Raw genomic sequence first — 24,426 nt, 5'->3', positions numbered from 1 at the left:
GATTTTATCACCTTTGTTGCCATGGTTGTTAAGTGAATAACTGCAGCTGTTAAATTAATCTGGCTTTCCCATTGATTTTGCTTAACAGAAGTATATTGCAACCATGATTAATACATGCCAGTTGCCAAGCATTCAAATTTTGATCGTGTGACTATAGGGATGCTGCAACAGTTGTAAGTGTGAAAAATGATCATGTCACTTTTTTCAGTGCTCTTATAACTTCAGTCAGTAAACAAATGGTTGTAAGTCAAGCACTACCTGTGTGCTTTTCTGCTCCAAACAGGAACTACATATGCACTATAACACTATACAAGGAAGTTTCAAAATGCAAACAAATTAAACCTCTTAGGAAATATAAAATATATGTCCAAGTTTGAGAAATACTCAAGTGTCAACTTGTAAAACATCACTATGCCTGTTTCCAAGTTGCCATGAGAAAGAGGCGGCGGGTGGGGGGAGACCTGAAGGAGCAAATAAAATCAGAAGCACCTTCCAAGCTTATCTCACAAAGATTGTAACTTTTCTTGAACTTGATTTGAGTCATTCATAGTACAATAATTCCTTGAACAGGTATTATTTATTTTCCTTCAAAATATACCTCATCATTGGTCAGTCTGAGAAATATGTCTCCTAGGATTCCTTGTTGAGGCCAACTCAACACTCTTTCCTGCAAGGCATGAAGTAACTCTACGTGTTGTTGGACCAAGTATCGCAAAGAATTGGGAAACAAACTGCAATCAGAAAACAGGAAAAATGGGGGTTTTTCACAGATATATTAACAAAAACACAGAATAACATAGCTAAAATAATATCCAGTAGGAAAGCTGCAAAAGCAGAGGTAATATTCAGCAGGTTCTGACCAGTTCTGGAGAACTGGTTGCATAAATTTTGTGTAGTTCAGAGAATTGGCAAATACCACCTCTGACTGGAGATTTTACAGTATCCTTTCCCTGCCACACCCACCAAGCCACGCCCACAGAACCGGTAGTAAAAAAAATTGAATCCCACCAGTGTGCAAAAAGTATATGAACTGAGATAGTACAGATAGTCCTCGACTTACAATAGTTCATATGGTGACCATTCAAAGCTACAGTGGCTTAAATTAATTTAAATTTTATTTAAATTTATTACATTTATATACTGCCTTCTTATGGTTACTTTCGGAGGTTTCAATGTAACAAACCATATGTAAAAAATTATAAAATATTAAAATGGCAAAAATTAAGAACAAACTAATCTGTTGTTTAGTTATGCTGGCCACATGACCACGGAGACATCTTCGGACAGCACTGGCTCTTCGGCTTTGTAACAAAGATGAGCACTTCCCCCTAGAGTCAGAAACGACCAGCATATATGTGCAAGGGGAACCTTTACCTCAATCTGTTATTAATCTTTCTCCCCATTCAAAAAATCATTTGTTAATCTAAGGCCATATACTCAGTAGTGGTTTACTATGCAGCATTTTATATCATCAGCCAGTCATAACTGGATGGATACTCTCATCTTTGTGTCCCGTTATTCTCCACCTTCTTCAAACACACGTTTGGTGCTCTTTGTAGCTGATAACTGTGCTCCTTTTGAGCCCAGGTAATAGCTGGCCAATGCCAGAAATCTCCCTGCCATTTCACAGTGCAATATTCTCACCTCTTATCAGGTCCTTTGAAACAAGATTTAGTATTATTTTGAAAGCATTTCTCAAACCCAACCACAATCAACACCATCAGTCAGTTGCTATTTAGGCTGATCACTCTATCGAAGCCCAGTAAGTATCAGCTCAGAGATTTAGTAGATACAGAAGCATAACCTGGTTTGAAGGAGCAGAACTATCAGGTTCTCCAAAACAGAATATCCCTAGAACAGGGGTCCCCAACCCGTGGGCTATGGCCCACTACTGGACCGTAGCCTATTCGCAAATGGGCCATGTGAGTAGTGGGCCAGCGCGTGCACACAGCCCAATTTGTGGCTGGCACTGGCAACCCCACTCATGTGAGCAGCAGATGCTGGCACTGGTGTCCCCACTTGTGCAAACCTGCCCCTCATACAAAACCATCCCCTCTTTCCCCACCCCACCCCAGGCCAGGCCAACCCAGAAAGGTTGGGGATCACTGCCCTAGAAGGTAGAGAAACTACAAAAGGAAGAGGACATGCCCACACTAGCCTAGAATAGCCAATAGGCTTTGGGTTTGATTCTTTAGGTGTCCTCTGACTGTATTACAGTTGGAATATTTGATGAAGTGCATCAGATTGCATTTTTGGCAAAATGCAATTTTGGTATCAGGATAAGAAGGGGCAACACTCATTTCATAGTGGTACAATTAAAGATTATATAAGCCAGTGGCAGGTATGCAGCAGGATCCAGATCCCAGAGTTGTTCTGAGTTTTTATTAAAGAAAAGTGGGGAAACAGCAGCATTAAATACAGCCATGGGAGAAAGCTCTTCTTCGTGGAATTCCTTTTTAAATTGTGGCATTGCTGTTGCCACAAAAGGGAATCCTGTCCACAAGAAACTGTTGGTAATTTAGAGAAATACTGAAAAATCCTCCCCCAATTCTTCTGCTCATAAATGTAGTTGGGAACTCTGAAAAGCCATTTGGGCCCATCTCTATAGTAATATTAGCAATAAGATGAGTCCCAACAGGTAGGTACAGATGGCCAGTGAAGAGAAGTCTAGAGAGAATGAAATACTGATATTTTAAAAGAAAATGTGATTCAGATACCCCCAAAAACTCATAGTATATAAGAAAGTACAAGGAATACTGTACCTTTCCTTTGTATTTCTTTTCACTTCTGTTCCTTGCAATGTGGATTTAACTTTCAGAATAAGTGAGAGGCTGACAACATACTTTCTTTCAGATTCTAGTAAATCCAAAGCAATATTTTGCCTTTTAGCTATGACAGAACAAAGATAATTTTGGTTTGCTAGATTAATACACATTATCATGCCACTTTAAACAGATTCTCAATATAAGAGAATATTAGCAAATGGGAAAATCAAAGACTTAACCAGTTGCCATTGCAACTTCTTTCAGAACACTGAGATCTGCATTACAGATAGTTCATTTAGTGACCGCTCAGTTACAATGGCACTGTAAAGGGTGAATGAGGACCATTTTTCACACTTACTCCCACTGCAGCACCCCCATGGTCAGGTGGTCAAAATTTGGATGCTTGCTAACTGGCATGAGTTTATGACAGTTGCAATGTCTCAGTGTCATTTGAATCATTTTTTGTGACCTTCTGACAAGAAAGGCAATGGGGAAGTCAAATGGGGCAGAACTCACTTAACAAATGTCTATATCAACAGATATTTAGGGCTCAATTGTGGTGATAAGTTGAGGAATACTTGTATTTTTAATTAGGAAAGAAACTATTGTCTACACAGACCTGCAATTCAAATAAAAGGTATGTATCTGTTTCTTCTTGCTTCTATCTCTTATATACTACAATAGTCTGCATGGACCCAGGGGTGGGATTCTACCAGTTGTGTCCACTTCTGTAGAACTGGTAGCTCTGAAGAGCAGCAGAGAGCATACATAGAACCGGTTCTATGTCTGCTGCTGGTTTGCCCCCCTGCCTGCCCAGGTTCTTAGCTGACCTTTATTTCCTGCTTTTTCAACCACAGTTGCTTTGTGCGACACAGCTGCGGTTGAAAAAAACAGGAAAAAAGTTGAGGAATACTTGTATTTTTAATTAGGAAAGAACTATTGTCTACACAGACCTGCAATTCAAATAAAAGTGTTTTTTCAACCGCTGTACACCCGCGCACAGCGCTGCTCAGCTGTCCAGGCAGCTAGCTGATGATGATGTACACGTGCACGCAGCGCAAAATGTAAAATCACCGAATCAGTAGTTACACCGGTCGGATCCCACCCCTGCATGGACCTTCAGTTATTTATAACAATAAAACAAAAACACATTAAAACCAAGACAAAGATATAATAATATAGTAATGCTACAGCATATATCATCTTCCCCCACAAATTCTCAGCTGTATGAGCTTTCATTAGAGTGAGTGCTGATCTTACCTAAGGGAGGAGATTGTTCCATAATGTAGGGGGCCACAACAGAAACAAAAATGTTCTCAAAGCCCCTTGCCCTCTATAATTTCTTGGCAGTGGCAGGGGGACCCTTCATTGATTTGGTTAGCAAGAACATGCCAAATGAGTCAATTCCATACAGAGAAATATCTGGAACTGAAACTGAACTGTAAATCATAACACACACACACACACACACACACACACACACACACACACACAATTGACACCAGAGAGAATTCTTCGGTCTCCTGGCCATCTCTATTTTTCTCACCTGCAACAGAAGAGTCCCACATCAAATTCTCTACTGAGCTATATCTACTTGGAGCCACATCCCTCTGCCGATCACTGAGGTTCTTTAAAATATGTTCATCATTTCTCTCTTTACTGTCTTTGGCCTGTTTCCATATTGTTGACGATGCCTGGCCCTTTGATGGAGCATTGCCTGAAGAGGAAACTGTGAGGTTCTCTTCTCTGTCCAGATTTGTACTGGTTACAGCTAAAATTAGAACACAGTGTTAGCGGGGATAATTTTACTGGCCATTTGGCCTGTTAAACTAGTCTAAAAGCTATTGTGCAAACCCTTGAAGCCATGTCAACCTTTGGGGTGCAAGAACTTTAAATACATACCTATTTCACAGCTCTCAATCTATCTAAATTTCTCCAGGAAAAGAGAAAGCTAAACAGGTTGCCTATGCCAAAACCAATATCTTTTATTATGACATTTGGAAGGCCCTGTGAGAGTTGTGCCATTTTCACAGTATTTCTTGCTTTTTGTAAAAGTTCTGAAAGGAGTTTGTGTAGATCAATTGTGACTTACAATCAAGATTCAGTTTATGATTTTCACACAGTCTTTCCTATTTTATCTTTGAACAACTCCTGTACCTGTCCTTTGTTTAAATGCTAGTATCTACATAAAAAAGCTACATCTGCATGCAAATTAAAATAAACCCTAATTTAGAGAAGCACAACAACCCAGAACACCAGAAAAAGGAATAACTGAAAGACTGTCTATACAATATTATCTAAAAACTGATATCCACACAACTTTATCAAAATGTGCCTGACCACACAACCCACTACAGCACAACCAATACAAGCTATTGAAATACATCAAAATATCTCAGAAAGGCATCACCATAGCACACAAACCAATTAAAGCCCTCTGAAACATCTTTAGTAAACCAAAAGACCCAGTACCCCAAGAAGAAGAAGAAATATTCCATGACAAAATACAACGTAAAGACTATAACAGCCACTATGTAAGACAGACAGGAGACTAGCAGCATCAATGAACACTAACTAGCAGTCAGAAAATACAACACAACTTCACTCTAAACTGCAACATTTCAATAATTGTAATTTTTCCTTATAAAGAAGCCTTCAAGGAAAGTAGCTAGATGACAGATCTGGCAGCAGAATCCATCATAAGTCCCTTGAACCCAAATGACTGAAACTCAAGACTTGAAGAATCAGCAATTAGTCTAAGAAGCTTCTTAAAGAAAAATAATTTCATAAGCAAACCCACTGAAAAATACTGTTATGTCCTGAGGACTCAAGGAGTTCTCACTCAGGTCCACTCTCTTTACGTGGGCGTTATTCCCCCATTCCCATTGGTTGGCTCTCCCCAGCAGCCAGCTATAAAAGCAGGCTGCGGGGTCCAACCGGTTGCTGATTGCTGCGAGCCAGTTCCAGGCTTGGCAAGCACGGTCAGCCCTTTATTGTAAAATAAAGTATTGTTGCACTCATGCTCTGGTTCAGCCTCTCATTGCTCAAACAAAACACTGGCGACGAGGATGGGATGGCTACCAGAGGCACCATGCAACCGCTGAGTCACTAGCCACCGATCCGCAGCCCAGAGAGAGCGATCGGCTGGCGATAAGGGAAACGCTGATCCGCAGCCAGAGAGAGCGGTCAGCCAACAAAACGAGCGATCAAAAAGAGCAAACTCTGATCCGCGGCCAGAGAAAGCGGTCTGGTTCAAAAAGTTAGAAGCGTCTGTAGCCGCTTGTTAGCCCCGCTGCAGGGAAAGTGAAGCGCTGCGAGCCGCAGCCGCTCTGTATTTGGCGCGAAATTCAAACAGGTGTCATTTGAATTTCGAGCCAGTAGGAGACACAGCACAGCGCTGTAGGAAGTCATTAGCGCCCACTTTTTGGCGCGAATCAAGACACCTCCAACGGCTAGCAGCCAACGTGGTAACCCAGAGAGAGAAAGAGAGGGTAGCGAAAAAACCTCTCCAGAGCTGATATCACTCACGAGCGCCCGTAGTCCCAGAGAGATTTTTTCCGCAGGTAGCCCAGCCGTTCCAGCACCATGAGTTCCAACCCAGTATTCCCGGCGTTTAAACCAGATGAAGAGAAGTGGGAGTCGTATAAGAACCGCTTCAATCATTACATCGATGCGGTCGGCTTGGCGGATGCGGGAGAGCATCGGAAAAAATCCTATTTCCTAATCTACTGCGGAGCCACCGTTACGATACCGCCGCAGCACTCGTAGCGCCGAGAGAATTGAAAACGTTCCGTGGTCCGAGTTGCTTGAGATCCTCACTAACCACTACGCTCCCAGGCCTTCACAAATCGCCAGGAGGTTCACGTTCCGTATGAGGAAGCAATCAAGTAAGGAGACCATCAATCAATATATGGCCGCCCTCAGAACAGCAGCCCTGCACTGCGGGTTTGGAACATACTTGGAGGACATGCTCCTCGATCAATTAGTTTGTGGGGTCAAGGATCTCAACCTACAGAGACGCCTGCTAGCAAAAAGACCTCAACCTCGCGCAAGCGGTCGAGGAGGCCCTAGCAGCCGAGCTAGCAACGAACTCAGCCACCGAAATTCAGGGCCCAAGTGCCAAGCTAGCATCGTTCCCAGTCCATTCCGAAGAGGTGGAAGCGGAGGAAACCCACAACGATGAAAACGACGTCCATCGCCTCGCCAACGACAGACGGTCGCAGGTAGGGGCCAAACAAGAATACACCGGTCCACCCAAGCACATCACACTGTGCCTAGCCTGTGGTGATCGCATCAAAGGGCCACCTGCAAGTTTAAAGGAGCCACTTGCAACAACTGCCATAAGAGGGGGCACATCGCGAGAGTCTGCCAAGCCCCCAAAGCGCTACACACAGACCCCGTCCTCGCACGCGGGACCACAGAGGCAAGTATTAAACTGTCGCACGCACCGCCTTGCCAGGCGTACTTGCCACGCTGTTAGTAAAATTTCTCTCTCCGTTTCCCTAGAAGGTAAACCGTGCCACATGGAGGTTGACACAGGGTCAGCGCTCTCAATAATCTCGTGGAACACCCTCAAGAGACTCCACCCCAGCCTATCTACTACCCGGCTTCAGAGATGCCAGTTCGGTCTGAAGGACTACCAGGGGAAGGCCATTCCGTGATCGGCAGAGGCAAGTTCTTTGTCAGTTTTAGAGCTTTTAAAGGCCACCTACCTCTAGTGGTAGTTAACGGCAATCTACCCACCTTATTGGGGCTCGATTGGTTTCCCCACCTCGGCCTAGGGTTAACAGGAGTCCATGCTGTCTCAACCTCAGACACTGACTCCTTATTCGCTGACTACGCAGATGTGTTCAGCGAGGAGCTGGGGTGTTATAATGGAACCCCATCTCGTTCTCCATTGACCCCCAGGCAGTCCCAATCAGATTAAAACCACGTAGAGTTCCATTTGCTATTCGACCAAAACTAGACGCTGAATTGGATAAACTACTAAAACAAGGGGTCATTGAGCCAACAGATTTCGCCAAGTGGGAGACGCCCATCGTTACACCCCTTAAAAAAGATGGTAGCCTGAGAATTTGCTCGGACTACAAGACAACAATCAATAAATATTTACAAGTTAGCGCCTACCCTGTGCCCGTCATTCAGCACTTATTGCACACATTCGAGCCGGGCAGTATTTTTGCTAAATTGGACATGTCGCAAGCATATCAGCAGTTCCCTGTTGATAACCAAACAGCGGAACTTCAGACCATCGTCACTCACAGGGGTGCCTTCCGATGCAAGCGTCTCCAATTTGGCGTAAGTGTTGCCCCAGGTATTTTTCAATCCCTCATGGAGCGGATTTTACAGGGCCTCCCTGGTGTAGTACCCTACTTCGACGACATCTTGGTCTCGGCCAGGGACAGACCCCAACTCTTCCAGAGAGTGCGAGCAGTGTTAGAGAGGTTCAGACAGCATGGCCTCAAGTTAAAAAAAAAGAAAAATGCGCCATTGCCACTAGACAGGTGGACTTTCTGGGTTATAAAATTGACGCCTCTGGCATTCACCCCCTGGAGTCCAAGGTTAGAGCAATCCACGAAGCTCCCACACCAACCTCCAAAACGGAGCTACAAGCTTTCTTAGGGCTGCTGAACTTTTATGCATCCTTCTTGCCCCATAAAGCCTCAGTAGCCGAACCCCTACACAGATTACTAGACAAAAAGTCACCGTGGCACTGGGGGCACAAAGAAGACCAGGCGTTTAATGCCGTCAAATCACTACTTACGTCAGAGGCAGTGCTCATCCAATTCGACCCCAACCTTCCTTTAGTACTGGCAGCAGACGCATCTCCTTTTGGAATTGGGGCGGTCCTTAGTCACAGACTCCCCAATGGCGCCGAGGCCCCCATCGCTTTTTTCTCCAGGACGCTCTCGGCCACGGAGCGTAATTACAGCCAAATAGACAAGGAAGCCCTAGCAGCTGTTGCAGCCGTGAAAAAGTTTCACGAATTCCTTTTTGGCCATTTCTTGAACTGGTCACCGACCATAAGCCCCTCCTGGGCCTACTGGCGGCGACAAACAGACACCTCAAGTCCTTTCCCCTAGAATGACAAGGTGGACGCTTTTCCTAGCGGCCTACTCATACAAACTTATTCACCGCCCGGGCAAAACTCTATCTCACGCCGACGCTCTCAGTCGCTGCCCCTTACCCGCTCCGGCTGAAGACCCAGCTCCTGTCAACGCCATTTTTGAAATCACCCAGTTGGACCTGCCCATCACCGCCCTTGACATCGCCGCTAAAACCAAGGCAGACCAAACGCCGCCCAGGTGCTCGACTGGGTGAGGAGGGGGTGGCCGGGAGGCAACGTTGATAACAAATTCGCACCCTTTAAGACTCGCATGCAGGAGCTGTCCAATTTGCAGGGTTGTCTACTGTGGGGCACTCGAGTGGTCATTCCGACCTCGCTGCGTACCCGAGTCCTGGAGGCGTTGCACGAGAGACACCCCGGCATTGTGAGAATGAAGGCATTAGCACGCAGCTACGTGTGGTGGCCGGGTCTAGACGAGGACATTGTCAATTGGGTAAGTTCCTGCAGCATTTGCCAGGAATCCCGTCCTGCTCCCCCCATCGCCACCCCTACCAGATGGGAGAGTGCCAACGCCCCTTGGTCTAGAATCCATATTGATCTGGCAGGCCCCGTGCATGGAAAGATGTTCCTATTGGTCGTGGACGCTTATTCCAAATGGATAGACGTGGCACAGCTATCCACGACCACCACACTAGCAATCACCAACGTGTTAACGCGCCTGTTCGTTACACATGGACTACCCGACTCCATTGTCTCCGATAATGGCCCACAGTTCGCATCAGTAGAATTCAGCCGTTTTGCTGCCAACCTGGGCATTCGCCACATTTTCACAGCCCCATTTCACCCTGCCAGTAATGGGTTGGCTGAAAGGCCGTCAGGACCACCAAAGAGGCCCTCGCTAGGTTTGGCAGGGATGACTGGCACCACAGACTCGCACGGTTCCTGATGAGCCAGCACTCAACCCCTGTGCAGTCACCAATAAGTCCCCAGCGGAACTTCTGATGGGCCGGCGCCTGAGGACTGTATTGGACAGATTGCACCCACAATACTGCCCTGACTCTCCCCTCGCTTCTACTTCGGGGTTAGACATTTTTGTTACAGGAGCCGATATTCGCAAGAAATTTCGCTGGGGACCCACTCTGGATTCCAGGCGAGGTCATCGCCATCACCGGGCCGAGATCGTATAGAGTCAGGCTGGAGGATGGTCGCGTCTGGAGGAGCCACATAGACCAGCTTAGAAGGCGCCTCAGCACCCTTGCCAACAAGAATCCAGAGTCTCCAGTCGAAGGGAACCGCCTCATCCGCCGCCCAGCCACATCGCACCCAGCAACCAGTCTGCACCAGCGGTCGTTCCGGTCAGCCCAAACTCGGACAACAGCGCCCAGAGAGTTGACCAGCCTGATCCAACCCACGAGAGCTCGACCCCAGTAACCAACCCGGTGGTTCCCGAGGATGCCCAGTCCAGAGAGAGTGTTGGCGACACTATGCCAGCTCGACCATCACAGACTGGTACCGAACAGACAGACAATGTTCCCGAGTTGCGCCGTTCGGGCGCCAACACAAACCCCCGTCTACCTAAAGGACTATGCATGTTCGCATCTGGGGGGAAGGGGTGTTATGTCCTGAGGACTCAAGGAGTTCTCACTCAGGTCCACTCTCTTTACGTGGGCGTTATTCCCCCATTCCCATTGGTTGGCTCTCCCCAGCAGCCAGCTATAAAAGCAGGCTGCGGGGTCCAACCGGTTGCTGATTGCTGCGAGCCAGTTCCAGGCTTGGCAAGCACGGTCAGCCCTTTATTGTAAAATAAAGTATTGTTGCACTCATGCTCTGGTTCAGCCTCTCATTGCTCAAACAAAACAAATACCTACTAATTATTAATAAGCCAAATTACATCATAGACTGGCAGGACTTACCTAGATGATGGTATTTGGAAATAGTTGTACAGATGCTAAGAAAACTTGTTTCTCTATATCAGCAGGAAAACTTTGAAACCCCAGTTCCTGGGCCTGCATCTTATAAAGTTTGCTGCCTTTGTTTAATAGGCAGAACATACAGAATTATACAACACTATTCATCAATGATGTTGGTGTTTTACAGGTTTCTTGAAAACAGTTATCAGAGAACATTATTATAAAAAAATGCATATCTACTCACCTCTCATATTGCTTTCTCCTAGTGTTCTAGGCATGCAATCAGAAACTGAGCAAAAACAGGAGATTATTAGGTTACATGCAAGGAAAGATCAGTAAAACAAATTTTTTACAAAGGCTTAGATTTAAATTGAGAAAAATCATTTCAAAATTTTGGTTTCTAGAATTAGTTTCTGTGAATTTCAGGCTTGACTCCTCATTACTGATTGCTTGTGTGAAAAGACCAATTGGAAATAACGTATCTAAATTAAGAAAGTGCAAATGTGGACAAAATTTGGACAAAAAGTAGAACAAATGCACTTGAAAATTATCTGCCAAATTGATGTTATCCAGGAATCTTGGTTCCTAACTCTAATAATTCCAAATTAGTTGCTTAAGTCCAGCTCATCAAAATACCCGATGAAATTTGTTATAGTAATGTGTTCTAAAAGTTATTACTGCAATACATTTTACAGTAATACCTATTATGTATCTAGTACAGCATTTCTCAACTTCAGTGCTAACTGGGGAATTCTGGCAGTTGCAGTCTATACATTGTAAAGTTGCTAAGGTTGAGAAACTCTGAATGAATGGAAAATTCTATTTCCTAGAATGGCCGCTCCTTTATAAAGACTTGCATGGTTGTATAGTTTATAAAGACTTGCATGGTTTATAAAGACTTGCATAAGATTGTATCCAAGCTGCTACTGATACCCTTAAACTCACTTATATTAAATTATATTGCTATTGATACCCTTAAACTCACTTCATTTCAAGGAATGATACATGGCTCTATTACTGTAATCTTTTTGCTGGGCAATTCAGATATTGTCTAATTAAAAGAATAATATATTAATCTGCTTGGGAAAATAATTAGAAAGTTAATTAATAAAGAGATAAGGGACAAGGTCACAACTGTCCTGTTATCCAATAATGCAGGACTTTTTCAAAGCATCAATATCCAAACGTCTTCTGTTTTGTGAATAGTCACACTATTATATGCAGATGGTAACTAATACTCTGGAAATGTTGAGTGATTTCCTGCAAAAGGACTTTAAACTGTACTTAAATTTCTCTATCTTTACTAAAAGAAAATAAGCTTTTATTCCTTTTTAGTAAAGAGAGCCATGATGACACAATGGTTAAAATGCAGCATTGCAGGCAAATTTGCTGACTGCCAATTGTCAGCAGTTCAGCAGTTCAATTCTCACTGGCTCAAGGTTGACTCAGCCTTCCGTCCTCCCAGGTCAGTAAAATGAGGACCCAGATTGTTGAGGGCAATATATTGACTCTGTAAACACCTTAGAGAGGGCTGGAAAGTACTGTGAAGTGGTATATAAGTCTAAGAACTATTGTTAAGTGCTATTGCTATTTTCTTTTTTAATCTTTTGGAAATTCCCTTTTTAACAACACTACTCCCTTTTGTGAATCTTGCTTCAGCACAGGTATTCACCAGTACAGAACTAGGAACTACATTCTTCTTCTTTTGGGGAGTCCTTTGTTAATTTTGCTCTCTTTATTTTACTTTCCTATCAGATTTCCTGTTGTTGTTATAGTTTCTCTTCCATATGCACTCTCCAAAGCCAAAGCAATAGTTTCTCTGTTGTACATTTCTTAGTATTTCTTCCCTCCTCCCTCGGTAGTCTAACTATCTAGCCTTTTGTTTTTGTTATATTTACCTAGGAAAAGAAGTCTCTATCAAAAAAGGCTATATTTTTCACTGTTTGTCATCCCCCCCCACAGTCCCCTATACATACAAGGCAACCTCTGTAGTCTGAATTAAATGTTCCTGTGTTAGAAAGTACACATTGTACCATACTAAAACATATTTTGATGGCAGCTGTACTCGGTTTAACAACAGCCTGTCCTTCAGCAAATATTAGCCAAAATTGTTAGGGAAAAGAGTTCCCAAAGAGGAGCAAATGTGTATGAAAAGAATTGTACACCATGAACACAGTCATTTTCAGATGGATATAGAAGTATGCATCCTAAGCAAACATTGCAATATGAAACATCTGCAAGAAAACAAGCTCAGAGAGCACCAAAGGTCCCCTCATTTCAACCCTCACCTACAAATATTCTCCTTTATTGAAACATACCATACTTTATGCTATGCGCCTCTCATTGAAGAGACAGATAGGCATCTTTTTGAAGCAGTGGGGATATAAAATGTTTTTCTTTATTACACATATCAAAGCATTAAAATGGCCCTTTGTTTCCCCGAAGATTAAGCTCCAATAATAAACAAAAATACTGGGCAATTTGCTGTCTCAAGATTACCATGCCTAGTGTATAGCTCCTCCAGATAAACAAAGGCTCAGGAGAACAGGAGAACAGAAATAAGGGAGGAAGGCCCTTTTGTATACTGTAAATCGCTCTCTAGTATACATAATAGAACAGGATATATAAGCCAATAAAACCAATACCTTTCTCATACGTTGCATTGTGCAACAGCTTGACAAAATCTTCATTAATTAAAACTGGCTCTGGAAGTTTCAGGGCTCGAAAGGGGCTTCCTTGCAGAGGAGTAGGCACAGTCTGGGAACCATGCTCCTCTTTTTGAATCCTTCTGAGGGAAAAAAAAATATTAAAAAGCAAGAAAGCCAAGAGATTTCTCTTAGAAGATACAATGGCTGCCTTGGATCTCAGATCAATGACACTGTAGTACTCTAAAAGTTGTAGCAATATCAATAAACACAATTTTGGCTCCTTATATGTTACAGTATATTAATAGTAATGTTCCATATGAAACTAGAAAATTAAATCCATTGATTATGGCTAACTTGGTATTGCACTGCTTTCTTCATGCAGCACAGCATCTAATCGGAGACCAGGAGCCACAATGATCCCTCAGCCACTTTCTTGAACATGTTGCCAGTCCTCTTGTCAATTTAGCTGAATAAATGTGCTAAATTAAATATATAACTTCATCAATATGGCACCCACCCTTGTGTTCAACCAGCTAGATGGACCCCCCCTTCTTTTCTCTTATAGAATATATTGGAATCAGACTTTGTAGGAGCTGGGGTTCAGTGGAATAAAGTTAAATATTACATTAAATACTTACTTTTTCTTATATTCTATCTCTCCCCCCAAGCTCCTGAAAAGTCTGGTTCTAATACATTAGATAAGAGAAAAGAAGAGCTGTAAAGCAAAGCTGTCGTGAAATTATAAAGGGCTTTGAAAAATATTGGTCACTTACTTTACTTTGAGCTTCCGAGATTCCTTCCGTTTCTCTTGTTGCAGCTGCTCAATTTTTTGCTGCATCTCTTCTTGTTTGGTGCTAATTTCCTCAATCATAGATTTGGCATCATTAAGCTCCTCCTTTTCAAAAAATAGCAACTTTTGATGGGTGACATGAAAAAGTTTGCAGCTTTGCATTTAAACTCTTTCTTACAGGAAAAACAATACAGATTTGTAATTATTTACACCAAGTCAGAAAGAAGTATTTATAAATATATATCATTTCAGTAGTAAATCTAATTACTACAATAAAAACACATATCCTTCCTCAGCTCCCATTTTGGAATTGTACTGAAAAGCTGAACTATTGTTTTTTAATAATGGTGTGGGTTCCATGGTCCGTCTACTTGTCGTATAAATGATAACGTCATCTATCCTAGCATATCCTAAAAGGATTTTAAAAATAGGGGTGTGCCCAATATTTAGTTTGCTTTACATTTGTCCCATTTGTAAAAGGAAGGTGAAGTCAGCATGAGATAGAAGATGACAGGAATTCAAATGGAAGATGAAGGGTTGGCAGGACAGAGACCACTGTGTTTTCTCTGTGGCTAGTGGGTAAATTTCCTTTCCTTCTTTCACTTTTGTGCGTGTTGTGTTGTAGAAGAAGAAAATAAAATACAGTAGATGCAGCAGCCATGTACCACCTCTTTCTCCACTATTATTTTTGGAATTATTTTTTTTAATGAAAGAGACGAGAAAAAATTAGTTTCTCTCATCAGCAGCAAGTATTATGCAATCATTGGGATCTTAAATTACCCAAATATTACTAAGCTGTATATTGAAACATTTTCTTAGTTGCGAATAATTGAGTTGATAAAAAAAGAAAGAGACTGCCTGAGTTATGGATAACTAAGAAAACTCAGAACTATGAATCATAGGAGAAAGAGAAGGAAAACAGCCCACTTTGCAATAAATCTGTCCACTCCTTTTTCAAATGGTTCATGTTATGTGAAGAAGGCTGAGAGAAGCTAATTTATCTAGGGATAGCATAGAATACTGTTATAATTAAACACAAAGGTAAATTAGTCTATTGTTTGCTACACTAATTGTTAATAACAATTGTTCAACACACACCAGGCCATCTCCTTGTCAGTAAGTAGTCCTTTTGTACTTTTTCAACCTTCTGCATCGCCATGCTTCCAAATGCAAATATCAAACGCAGTGCATCCGTCCTGGCATTACTCTGCCATACATACTAGGGCACCGTTAAACAATTAACATTCATATTATTTGTACAATATTGGTTTTGTTATAGTTGTTTTGACCATCCTATTCGATTAAATCCTCTATCACATCACATTCTAGATCTATTGATCCTGATTGCTTTTTATTCCGACCTCCACGTCTCTTTTGCAACCACTGACAGAACTTATTCCAAGTATCATGGTATTCTGTTTCCCCCTTATTTTTCAATTCTAAAGTTAGTCTATCAAGTTCTGCATAAGCCAGTTTTTTTCTTATTATCTGTCTTTCTGATAGCATATTTTCATTCTTTCATTGTTGTGCATAAACCATTCTTGCCATTGTCAGTTTATGTAGTATTAAATATGTTGAGCCTTTACTGTAACTTTCTGTTATTATTCCTAATAGGAATAATTCTGGCTTAAATTGTACATGTTCTCCCACCGTTTGCTCTAGCCATTTCTGAATCTGTTGCCAATATTTCCTTGCGTGATTGCATGTCCACCACATAGGATAGTAAATGCCTGGTAGATCCTTGCATTTCCAACATTTTGGTGATAAATTTCTAGACATTTTGGCCAGCCTTGCCAGAGAAAGATGTCACCTATAAAATATTTTGCGTAAATTTTCCTTATATGATGTGGCCAATGTTAATTTCCTATTATTTTCCCAAAGATTCTGCCATCTAGCCAATTCAATATTATACCCAAAATTTTTGGCCCATACCACCAGTTTCTTTAACCTCTTCTTCCTCCATTTTATAGTTTAATAGGTGATATATATCACCTTAATGAATTTATCATCAATCCCTACTAACAGTTTTATCTAATGCTGTTAATTCTCTATTGATGCCCCATGTTTTTACATCCTGTGTGTATCACGACTGTATTTGTAGATATGACCACCACTGCAGTTCTACCCCTTATGCTATTAGTTCTGATCTGGTTTTCAATTCTCCTTTTTCATTGTATCATGTAGCAGACCATCTGTTTTTGACCTTCAAAAACTAGTGCCCCAGAATACTTGCATGCCTACCTTGAAATCATTTAGAGAATTTTTCATCTCGGCCACTTTTTCCTCCATTGCACACCGGCAGCTTTGAACTTTCTCCTCAAGAGCATACTCTCCATGTTGAATTCTTGAAAGTTCCTGCATTGCTTCAGTGAAGCTACTTTTAAGTTCAGAAGCCAGAGCCTGCAACTGATGAGTTAAAACCCATATAAATTCTCAGTGACTTGGAAAACAAGATGGATTCTATTATTTAACTCATATAGTCTTCTCTTAATTATGACATTTCCTCTATAATGTGCAACTAGCGACAAGGGGCTTGATATAGTATTTTGGGAGGGTGAAGGCAACCATTAAAAGTGTTAAGGTGGCATGGCTTTTATTTTGTTCTTTCATTTAAAAACATTGCCTTAAACCTATTTTGGGTCTTCCATAAGCCCTTTTGTTTCTCATGTCAAAATAACATTTAATGTTCCGTTTAATTAATAACAGGAGTAGCTTTGGGGGTTATAGAAATGTGGGTGGAGAGCTATAATCCAGGAGTTCATCAAGTCTATAATTATTTCCACCATTATTCTTCCGCAAATACTGGCTTACAATTTCATTAACTCCAGCAACAACACTAGTAGGCCACTTGTGGTTTACGGATGTTACAACCAAAACAAATTTTCAGGCAGAGTAAAAAAGTCTGAGCTGTGATTTTCTAGAATCTCTACAGAGAAAGATCTTATCCATTATCTTCTCTCCAACTTTTCTATTTGACATATCAGGAAGTGAATCTGATTTCTACAGCATGTCTTCTCCCACAGAATTAGACATTTCTTACAAACGGTACTAATCTTACTGAGGTGCAAGTTTTTACTATCCTACCTCTTTTTCTAGTCAATTACCAGCTAAGACATCTTGGCTTTTCCTTTCCCCCTGATGGGGGTAGGTCAGTGGTGACTAACCTTTTGGGGTTCCTATGCCGAAAATTGCAGACGCACTCATGTGCCAGCACCCAGAAGGCAACGTGTGTGAGGATCCCCCACCCCCGGCGCATGGGCGCACAATCCCCCCTTGCCACCTCCTTACCTGCACTGTACATGCACATGTCTCCAAGCTGATTTTCGACTCGTTTGAGGAAATACCAGAAGTGATGAAACTGGCCTGTTTTTTGGCCTCCAAAAGCAGCAGAGGCTTTTCTTGAGCCTCTGGGAGGCCGAAAAAGACCTCAAATGGGCTGAAAATCAGCTGGGAGACACACGCATGCGAAGTGCAGGTAAGTTTGGCTGGGCCTCGCATGCCCACACAAATGGCTCTGCGTGCAACCTGTGGTATGTGTGCCATAGGTTCGCCATTATCGGGGTAGGTGGTCCTCCATAGCCAATCTTATCTCTATAATTCCTCCAGCAAAATGTATTTCAGTGTTTAACTTCAACCAGTCATTTAAGTATATTAGAAATAGTTTTCACACTGAAGAGGGAGGTTTGCAAAGGCTGATCAAAATGGAGAGATTTCCAGATCTGCCTCTAAACACACTCCTTGCACTCTCATTACCACCACCTGCAATTCAATGATGGTGTCTTAGTCGTAACCAAAAAAGTTAAGCACCTAGCAAATCACAGGAAAAAGGTATCTTCCCATAATCATGCTTCTGTTTCAGGAGAAATGCATATATATGCCTTCCACTCTTCATTCTCCAGATGGAAAAGATAATTTTCTACCATGTCTCAAAAACTTCCAACCCACAGATTACAATCTGTACCAAATGTAGCAAGACTACTAGATTCTGTAACAGCTTTGTTCCTTATGCCATCCATCTTGTAAATTTTCAGAATCGTTTTTTTTTCCACCATATATATGTACACATTAGAACTAGACTGTGATATTCCTCTATGTCATATATATGTGTGTATGTGGGTACATGCATAATGGTTATCTTTTGAGAGCTGAATGCAATGAAATTTCATTTTTAATGCATGCTGATTAGTATACATTTAAAGTGACAATAATGTTTTATTCTATTCTATTCTAAATGAAAGCAATATGGAAGAAAAGAGTCATCTTATAGGGGAGACGGCTGGCATAATAATTTAATAAATAGCAATAAATAATAAAAGGCTGGGCTTATTGCCCTCTAGGATGTGGTATGCACTGTCATCGTCTCTCAACTATAAAGTATTCCATAGCTTTTAGGAAGCAGCAATACTATGAACAGATGTAGGAAGCAGAACGCTGTGCAAGACAACCTGTTTGCCTGATCAGCATCTATATACTTCAGGTGTTCCCAGTAAAAAAAAAAATACTAGAGTGATCCTTGAAAAATCATTTTGTGTTTTTATATTTTAATATATATCCATTTTTTCTTCATAGCTATAAGAACTAGGAAATATCCTGAAAAAATATTATTCTCTTCTTTTAAATCTGATATTACTTTAAATCATTAGAGTGGTGCAGCGGTTTAGAGGCAGAGCTCTTGCCTCACAATAAGGAGGCTGTGAGTTCGATCCTAGGTAGCGGCAGATATCTCTCACTCTCTGGGCACAATGAGTAAATATCAGCTGGGAACTCTGCATTGGAGACAGGAAGGGCATCCGGCCAGTAAACATTCAACTCCATTCAGTTGCCCCAACTCCACCCCGATGCAAGGGATTACAGGTTCATTAAAAGACAACATTACTTTAAATCATTATTTGTTAAATTTCTATTCTACCTTTCCTTCAGGAACTTAAGGCAATATACATAGCAATCCTTCTTCCAATATTTTCCCCATAGCAATCCTGCAAAGTAGGTATGGTTAAGAGTGCATAACTGGCACAAAGCCATCAAGTGAACTTCTGTGACCAAGAGCAGACTTGAACTGGGATCTGTTAAATCGCGGGAATGAGACTCGGGACACCAGCATGATAATCAGTTGTCTTTACTTCCTTCTAGGACTCAGCACCGAAGAAACCATGGCAGCCCTTTTACAGTTGGGCTGCTTGCAGCTGTGGCCAGTGACGGCTCTTCAAATTTCCTGCTGCCACGGACCAACCAATTGCAGGTAAGTTTGTTAATACATAACACCCCTCCCCACCTGGTCCGGTCCAACTAATCTGAGCCTCGCCTACCATATGTAATCACGTAGGTAGGCAGGGCTTTTATGGGTCTGACTGGACCTGCGCAGCTAAGTCATGGTTTGGCTTCTGGACTGTTCAGGCAGATCTGTTGTTTCTCCCGTCCGTCTTCTTGGAACCTCCTGGAAGGTTGAGTCAGCCATGCCTCTCCCACCAGAGGCTGCTTTCCCACTATCCTTCTGGACCTGTTCCTGTCTCCCCGGTCTACCTTCTTCCCTAGTCTCAGGTACGTGTTTGCATTTTCCAACCAGGACTAATGTTAGTAGTGGTTGTTGTATAGTTGTCAGGATTTGTTCTGTTGTTTTTCTTGCTCATGGAGGGTCTCCCCTTCCCTCTCTACTTGTGTTTTGTTTGCTTGAGGGATCTCCCCCCTCCCCTATGGTCATGTCTGAGGGGTCTCCCCCTTCTTCCCTGGATTTGTTTTGTTTGAGGGGTCTCCCCCCCTCTTCCATGGGTCGGTTTGGGTCACCCTTCGTAACTCTAGATCTGAGCTGGTCTATGTGCCTCTTCCAGCTCCTCCCATCCATGGTGTCTACCCTGTACGAATGGGGTCCAGTTATCTGGGTCACTTTCACTGGTTCCCTCCAGTTATCTGGGTCACAATGGTTCCCTCGTAAGATTTTTTGCATATACTGGGTCCCCTGTTTGAAATGTGCAGCAATTACTGGGGGAGTCTGCTGCTTTTTCTGGGCTATATGTGGGGTGTAGTCTGTCTAGGTGTGATCTTAGTTTCCTCCCCATTAGTAACTCCGCTGGGCTTTTATTTGTTGTGGCACTGGGTGTCATGTGCTGTATGCTTAGAAGCTTATCTATCTTTTCTTGTGTCCCCAGGCTGCAGCTTTTGTAATGTTTCCTTTGTGTAATATACCATGCGTTCTGCATGTCCATTCGTGGATAGGTGCCCCGGCACTGTCAGTGCATGCCTTATCCCATGTTGTGCTAGAAATCCCTCGAATGTTGTTGCCATGAATTGTGGCCCGTTGTCAGATGGCTGTATGATGGCTTCTGTTGTGGTGGAGTGCATGATGCTTACCTCTAGCCATTTAGACTAAGCATCTACAACTATTAGAAATGTGTGTCCTTTGGTTGGGCCCTCAAAATCAATGTGTAATCTTGACCATGGTCCCCTTGGTGTTTCCCATTCATGTTTTGGTGCTGTGGGGAGTTTTGGCCTAGATTCCTGGCAGTGTTTACATGTTGCCACCCAGTCCCCTATTTCCTTATCCATCCCTGGCCACCATACATAACACCTTGCCAGGGATTTCATTTTTACAATACCCGGGTGTCCCTCATGTAACATCTCTAGTATGCTTTTCCTTAAAACGTCCGGTATGACCACCAAATCCCCCCATAGTATGCACCCCTTCAGGATTGAGAGTTCTGTTTGTCTATTCCGGAACTGTTTGGCAGTCTTGTCGATCTCAGTTTCTGGCCATCCTTTTCCTACCCAATTAAAAATTTGCGCCAGGGTTTTGTCTCTAGTTGTTTCCCTAGCGATGTCTGCTGCTGTTATGGGTAGGTTTTCTAATGTCTCTATTTGGAGGGTCAATGTGGTTGGTGCTGGGTCGTCTTCTATGTCAGGTAGAGGGCAACAGCTAAGAGTGTCAGCATGATTTATGTCTTTTCCAGGTTGGTATGTTAATTTGTAGTTGTAGGCAGCCAAGAATTCTGACCACGGGGTCATTCGTGGTGACAGTATGTTAGGTGTAGCTTTGTTTCCTGAGATGACGCCCAGGAGTGGCTTGTGGTCTGTGACTAGTGTGAAAGTTCTCCCATAGATATATTCATGGAAACGCTTTATTCCGGTGACAGCGGCCAATGCCTCTTTGTCTAGTTGGCTGTAGTTCCGCTCCGGTTTTGACAGGGTTTTTGAATAGAATGCTATGGGTGCTTCCTTCCCATCTTGTAATACGTGGCTGAGGATAGTGCCAACGTTGAAAGGTGATGCATCGCAGGTTAGGGTTATTGGGAGTGTTTCGCTGTATTGTATTAGTATGCGGTCTGATGTGATCAAGTTTTTTATTTCCTGGAATGCCGTTTCTTCCCGTCGGCCCCAGGCCCAGGTTGCTTTTTTGTATAGTGGTTCCGCAATGGTTGCTTTCTGTGGTAGGAATATATTATAAAAGTTAATGAGTCCTATGAAATCTTGCAGATCAATTTTATTCGTGGGTCTGGGGGCTTCCTTGATTGCTCTGATTTTATTTTCTGTGGGGTGGATTCCTTCTCTGTCTATAAGGTATCCTAGGAATTCAACTTTGCCAACAGCTAATTGGCACTTCTCCTTTTTTACTTTTAGTCCCGCCTCCTTGAATTTATTTAGGACTTCCCTTAGGTGGTCTCACAATTGTTCTTTGTCCTTGGCTGATATGAGGACATCATCGAAGTATGGCACCACCCCTTTTATCCCTTGCAATAGGCGTACCATTAAGCTCTGGAACACCTCTGGGGCAACGCTGATGCCAAATTGTAATCTGTTGCATTTGAATACCCCCCTGTGCATCACAATTGTCTGGGCTTCTGCTGTTTCGGGGTCAATGGGTAATTGTTGGTAGGCCTGTGTGAGGTCTAGTTTCGCGAGGATTTCCCCCAACCTAGGGAATGTAATAGATGCTGTACCACTGGGACAGGGTACGTGCTTTGTTGGAGCGTGTGGTTAAGGGTTGCTTTGTAGTCCCCACAGATGCGCACAGACCCATCTGATTTAATTGGTGTAACAATTGGGGTTTCCCACTTTGCGTAGTCAATTGGTTCTAGAACCCCTTGTGTGATGAGTTTATCCAATTGCTCATCGATCTTTGGTTTTAATGCAAAAGGAACCCACCTCACCTTTAACCCTATAGGGGCTATGGTTGGGTTTAGGTGAAAGGAAATTGGGGACCCCCAGTACTTGCCCAGCTCTCCGTTGAACACATCTCGGGATTCTTCCATTAGGTCCTCTTCCCACTCTGTCTCAGTGATGCTGTTTATCCCTGTGACTTTGATTCCTAATGGTGCAAACCATCTGAGTCCCAGTAGGCTTGGCCGATTCCAGTCGACTATAGTTCGTGGGAGGACTCTGGTGTATTTTTTGAATGTTACCTTGAATTGTCCAGTGCCCACTATGGGTATTTTGTTCCCTTGGTCGTCTTTCAGCGTCAGTGTTTGTCTTTCGAGTTCTTCCCGGTTTATATTGGGTATCAATCTTTTTATAGTGTCCCATGATACCATTGATAAATATGACCCGGAATCCACTTCCATCCGACAGGGTTGCCCCTCTATTGTACCTGGACATATACTTTCCTGGCGTTTGTTGTGTTGGAGTATCCAATGGTCACTGTCTGGTGTGTTTCATCTCTTCTGTTGCTTGTCTCTTTCCCTCGCCTGTTTCTGTTGTCTTGATTCCAATGGCTCCCTGTTTGTCTCTCCCTCTCTTGGGGGGTGTATCCATCTTTGTCTAGGGCCATAGTTTTTTCTTGCTCAGCATGCCCTAGAAATATGTCCCTGCTGTTCACAATGTTTGCAGGTTGCATCTAGGAAATGGCACTCAGAATGTGGATGGTTCCCCTCGCAGCCGGCACAATGAAATTCCTTTCTTTTTCTGTTCCAGTCCCTTCTGCCCTGTTCCGAACTGAGTTGATTTACCCCTTCTTCATCCTTGTCGTCTTCCAATGTGGACTCGATGTCCTCATGGTGGGTTGTGGTGGTGTTTTTAGGGTTTTCCGATGGTGCTTTATTCATTTTCCGCATGGCGGCTGCTGATTTCTGCATTGCTTCTGCTGCAGTAGCCTCTTCTATTGCTTCTTTGAGTGTTATTTTGGGTTTTGTTAATAATCGACCCGGTAGTGTAAGATCTCTCACCCTCAGGACCACTCAGTCTCTCATGGCTTCATCCATGTTTAGGAATTTGCACGCTCCGGCAATCTCCCTCAGAGTTGCAACAAAATTGCCAATGCTCTCGTCTATTTTTTGGTCACATGGATAAAATTGGTGTCATTTGATGAGGCAGGAAATGGTTGGTGTGTAGTGAGCCCTCAGTATTTTTTCAAGGTCCGGCCAGGCCATCGTTTTCACATCGGTGGGTGCCGCTAATGCTTTGGCCATCTTGAATACCGCAGGACTTCAATGTGTGAGGAAGATGGCTCTTCCTGTGTTTGGATATATTATTGAGGTTGCTCCCTTCAAGGAACATGAGGAATCGGTCGATGTACGATTCCCAGTCTTCGGTTGCTGGATCGAACAGTGCTGGTGGCTTGTTGTTTCCGGCCATTTCGTCTCGATACGTTGCCGGTGTTTGTCAGTCACCACATGCTCGCTGGTTCCCTTTGTCTCAGAATCCCATCCTCGTCGCTAGTGTTAAATCATGGTATTGAGACTCAGGACACTAGCATGATAATCAGTTGTCTTTACTTCCTTCTAGGACTGAGCGCCAAAGAAACCATGGCAGCCCTTTTACAGTCGGGCTGCTCGCGGTTGTGGCCAGTGACGGCTCTTTAAATTTCCCACCGCCACGAACCGACCAATTGCAGGTAAGTATGTTAATACATAACAGGATCTTCCCATTACTGGTCCAACATCTTAACTACTACACTACACTAGCTAGTTTCATACCTAACCAGGCGGCATAGCAGCTCATCAGCTATGCATAGTGGACTTCTAATCATGGAACAAAAATGGTGTGAAAGTCTAATCAGGATGTAGATTATCATGTCCTTTTTTAAAACCTTCCATTCAATTATGCCCAATTCTTGGAAACTGCCTGAACACTGCAGTATTCTTGGCAGGTTTTTCAGAAGTAGTTTGCCATTGCTTCCTTGCTAGGGCTGAGAGAAAGTGACTGGCCCAAGGTCACCCAGCTGGTTTCATGGCCAAGGGAACTAGAATTTATGGTCTCCCAGTTTCTAGCCTGATGCTTTAACTACCACACTGAATTGGTTTTCATCATGTCCTTAGGAGGC

General features: G+C 42.9%; 1 protein-coding gene across 7 annotated transcripts in view; it reads right to left on the bottom strand.

The window, feature by feature from the left end:
• ARHGEF33 (Rho guanine nucleotide exchange factor 33) overlaps positions 1-24,426 on the bottom strand; it is a 38,865-nt gene that overhangs the window by 6,730 nt on the left and 7,709 nt on the right. For 4 of the 7 annotated variants that reach the window (XM_087931290.1, XM_087931275.1, XM_087931312.1 and 1 more), the window contains exons 4-10: positions 16,422-16,586; positions 14,164-14,285; positions 13,388-13,530; positions 10,987-11,031; positions 4,312-4,536; positions 2,763-2,889; positions 599-731 (exon numbers count right to left, since the gene is read on the bottom strand). In XM_087931290.1, the coding sequence (XP_087787416.1) occupies positions 599-731; positions 2,763-2,889; positions 4,312-4,536; positions 10,987-11,031; positions 13,388-13,530; positions 14,164-14,285; positions 16,422-16,586 (960 nt within the window). The remainder of the gene's footprint in view (positions 1-598; positions 732-2,762; positions 2,890-4,311; positions 4,537-10,986; positions 11,032-13,387; positions 13,531-14,163; positions 14,286-16,421; positions 16,587-24,426) is intronic. The other 3 variants (XM_087931300.1, XM_087931280.1, XM_087931308.1) reach the window with 1 other exon arrangement.

The sequence above is a fragment of the Pseudonaja textilis genome, chromosome 1, assembly GCF_049901715.1.
Source record: "Pseudonaja textilis isolate UNSWEBS1 chromosome 1, rPseTex1.2, whole genome shotgun sequence".
Classification (NCBI taxonomy): domain Eukaryota; kingdom Metazoa; phylum Chordata; class Lepidosauria; order Squamata; family Elapidae; genus Pseudonaja; species Pseudonaja textilis.
This window is presented reverse-complemented; position numbering and strand designations above follow the sequence as displayed.